At 40.7% G+C, this 2,783-nt stretch overlaps 1 protein-coding gene across 1 annotated transcript; it reads left to right on the top strand.

The window, feature by feature from the left end:
* The first annotated feature begins 1,150 nt into the window (after positions 1 to 1,150).
* LOC142319976 (uncharacterized) lies at positions 1,151 to 1,582 on the top strand. Its single transcript, XM_075357654.1, has one exon. The coding sequence runs from the start codon at positions 1,151 to 1,153 to the stop codon at positions 1,580 to 1,582; it is 432 nt and encodes a 143-aa protein (XP_075213769.1).
* The last annotated feature ends 1,201 nt before the right edge of the window (positions 1,583 to 2,783 follow it).

Below are 2,783 nucleotides of genomic sequence, written 5' to 3' on the forward strand. Positions count from 1 at the left end.
ATAGACAGGACAGTACTAGCAGAATTCTAAGTTGTAAACAACCACTTAGAATATTTTTCAATACGAGTCGTATAATATTATGAAATTATTCTAAGTCCTGAGAGACGATTAATAGGGGTTATAGCCAAGAGTTAAAGCCTAGTTTCTGTGAACATACTCTTGGCTACGCCAAGAGTATGTTCACAGAAGCTAGGCGGACATTAAATCAGCTAATCAAGACCAGCAAGAAACGGTGCTGGAAAGAGATATGCGGGGAGCTCAACTCGGACCCGTGGGGAAGGGCATATGAGATAGTTACTGGTAAACTGAGAAGACCCCTCCTTACGGCGGAGACCGCTGTGGAACAGCTAAACAGGCTTTTTCCGCTACCTGAATCGGACCCTCTGGAATTGGTGAATTGCGATGCCGGTCGTTTCACGCAGCAAGAAGTTGCCTTGGCTGTGTCAAGACTTAAGGAAAAAAAGAGCCCAGGACCTGATGGCATTCCTGCCGCGATTCTCAAGGGACCTTTTAAAAGGGTCCCTTGGGAGATAACAGATGCGGCTAATTTTGGTGCCCAAAATAAGATGTTTCCTAAGTGCTGGAAATCCTCGAGGACGGTGTTTCTACCAAAAAATACTGTTGGTTCTTCTGAGATTGGATACCGTCCGCTCTGCCTCATTAACAGAATGGGCAAAGTGGCGGAACGACTTATTGCAAACAGGTTAATACAAGAACTGAATGACAGCGACGGGCTACATAAGAATCAGTATGGTTTTATTAAAGGAAATTCCGCCCTGGATGCCATGAACAAAATAATTAAATGGGCTATTAAAGTAAAAAGCGGAACAGGCGGACCAGAAAAATACCGTTATTAATAACTCTAGACATTAAGAACGCTTTCGGTTCTGTCAGATAGGCTACGATTATTACAGCACTCAACAAAAGAAATGTAAGGGCTGGTCTTCGGAGACAGATTACTGAGTATCTCTCAGACAGATGGACAAGGGTAAACACGTGGGAGGATACACTGAATTATCAAATCCACGGTGGTGTCCCTCAAGGATCAGTCCTGGGACCACTTTTGTGGCTAATTGCTTTCGACGACGTACTGCGATTGCAGATGCCAGCCGGGACTGAGGTTTTCGCATACGCTGATGACGTAACTATCATGGTCAACGCCAAGACTGAGCTAGAACTTGAGACCTCTGGTAATAGAGCACTCGAAACTGTATGCGATTGGCTCACTGAACATGGACTGGCATTATCTCTGGTCAAATGCGAGTACATAATGATTGCGGGCAGAAGAAATATTCGAGACCTCGACTTGTGGATTGGAGAACATAGATTAAGAAGGGTGGCACATACTAAATATCTTGGCCTAATAATAGATAAGTCCTTAAATTTTGGTTTACATGTCGCTGAGAGATGTAAATCTGTTGTAAAAACTCTCAAAGCCATATTGATATTAATGACTGGACGTGAAGCACCACGATCATCTAAACGTAGGATTTTAGTCTCCGCATGCACCTCGGCTTTATTGTTTGCTGCACCTGTTTGGTATAGAGCCATATTCACGCAAAGGAATGCTAAACTATGCTAAATGCTAAATTGTCTCTTTATGAAAGCTACGACCGCGAGTAGGCGTTACGAGATCGGACTGGGAATGTAAAGACCGAGACCCGGCTTCGTAGTTGGTGGTTGGGAACGACATAGTCGGGCCTGGCCTACCTTCTGCGGGGTTAGAGGCAGGCAACATCAAAAGACCGAGACCCGGTTCCCGGGACTGGGGCTGGGGACGGCATAGCCGGACTCGGTTCCTGCCCTGGGAATTTGAGGCAGGCAATGTAAAGAAAACAAAAAGAAAAGATCCGACCGGGGGGCTGACCTACCGTGCCGGACATACAGCCGGTGGGTGGGGAGGCCTCCTTTGAGTAAAAGGACACTTCCTCGGGCTGCGTATACTTAATTGGATAACCGGCCCGAGGGAGTAGGGAAAAAAAATGTTAAGAATGAAGGCTGAGAAACTTAGCTGAGAAATTTAATCGATCAAAGATTTTGTAGGAGTGAAGTTTTGATATTACACAGAAACGTTTTTGTTTGCAGATAAAATCACCACGGCTACTAGTCACTAAGATTTACTTTATAAATAATAGATAATAAAGGTATTAGATATGTAAATTATTTGATCAATAATAAAAAAGTCGTAAGAAAATCAAATAAAAAGGGGGATTTATATGACGTAATAATTGAATAAAAAATAAAAATTTTAGATTACCGTAAACAGATAAAAAATTAATGAAAATTTTGAAATTTAAAAAACTATAAATACAATTGAAAATATTCACTTTTTACTTCGTTTTACGAAGTAAAAATACACAATACTATTAGGAAGTATTGTGATCGCGAAAAATTTCGGTTTTCAGACTTCAACAGAAATATCCATTTTGACCATCTCTGAGTCCATTTTGACTAGTTTCGGCGTTACGTCTGTACGAACGTTTCGGTGATACGTCTGTATGTATCTCGTATAACTCAATAACGATTAGCCGTAGATTGTTGAAATTTTGGTTTAGGACTGTTGTAACATCTAGTTGTACTATTCCCCTTTTGATTGCAATCGACTGGACCAAAAGTGTCTAAAAAAGCTCAAAATCAAAAAAAAATTGATTTTTGACTTTTTCTTAACTGTAGTAATGAACCTTCATTGAGAGATTTTTAACGATATATCATAAGTGGTACTTATTTTCATTGGTTCCAGAGTTATAGCCAAATAAAATTTTAATTAATGAAATACTTAGATT

Source organism: Lycorma delicatula, chromosome 2 (genome assembly GCF_047948215.1).
Source record: "Lycorma delicatula isolate Av1 chromosome 2, ASM4794821v1, whole genome shotgun sequence".
Lineage (NCBI taxonomy): Eukaryota > Metazoa > Arthropoda > Insecta > Hemiptera > Fulgoridae > Lycorma > Lycorma delicatula.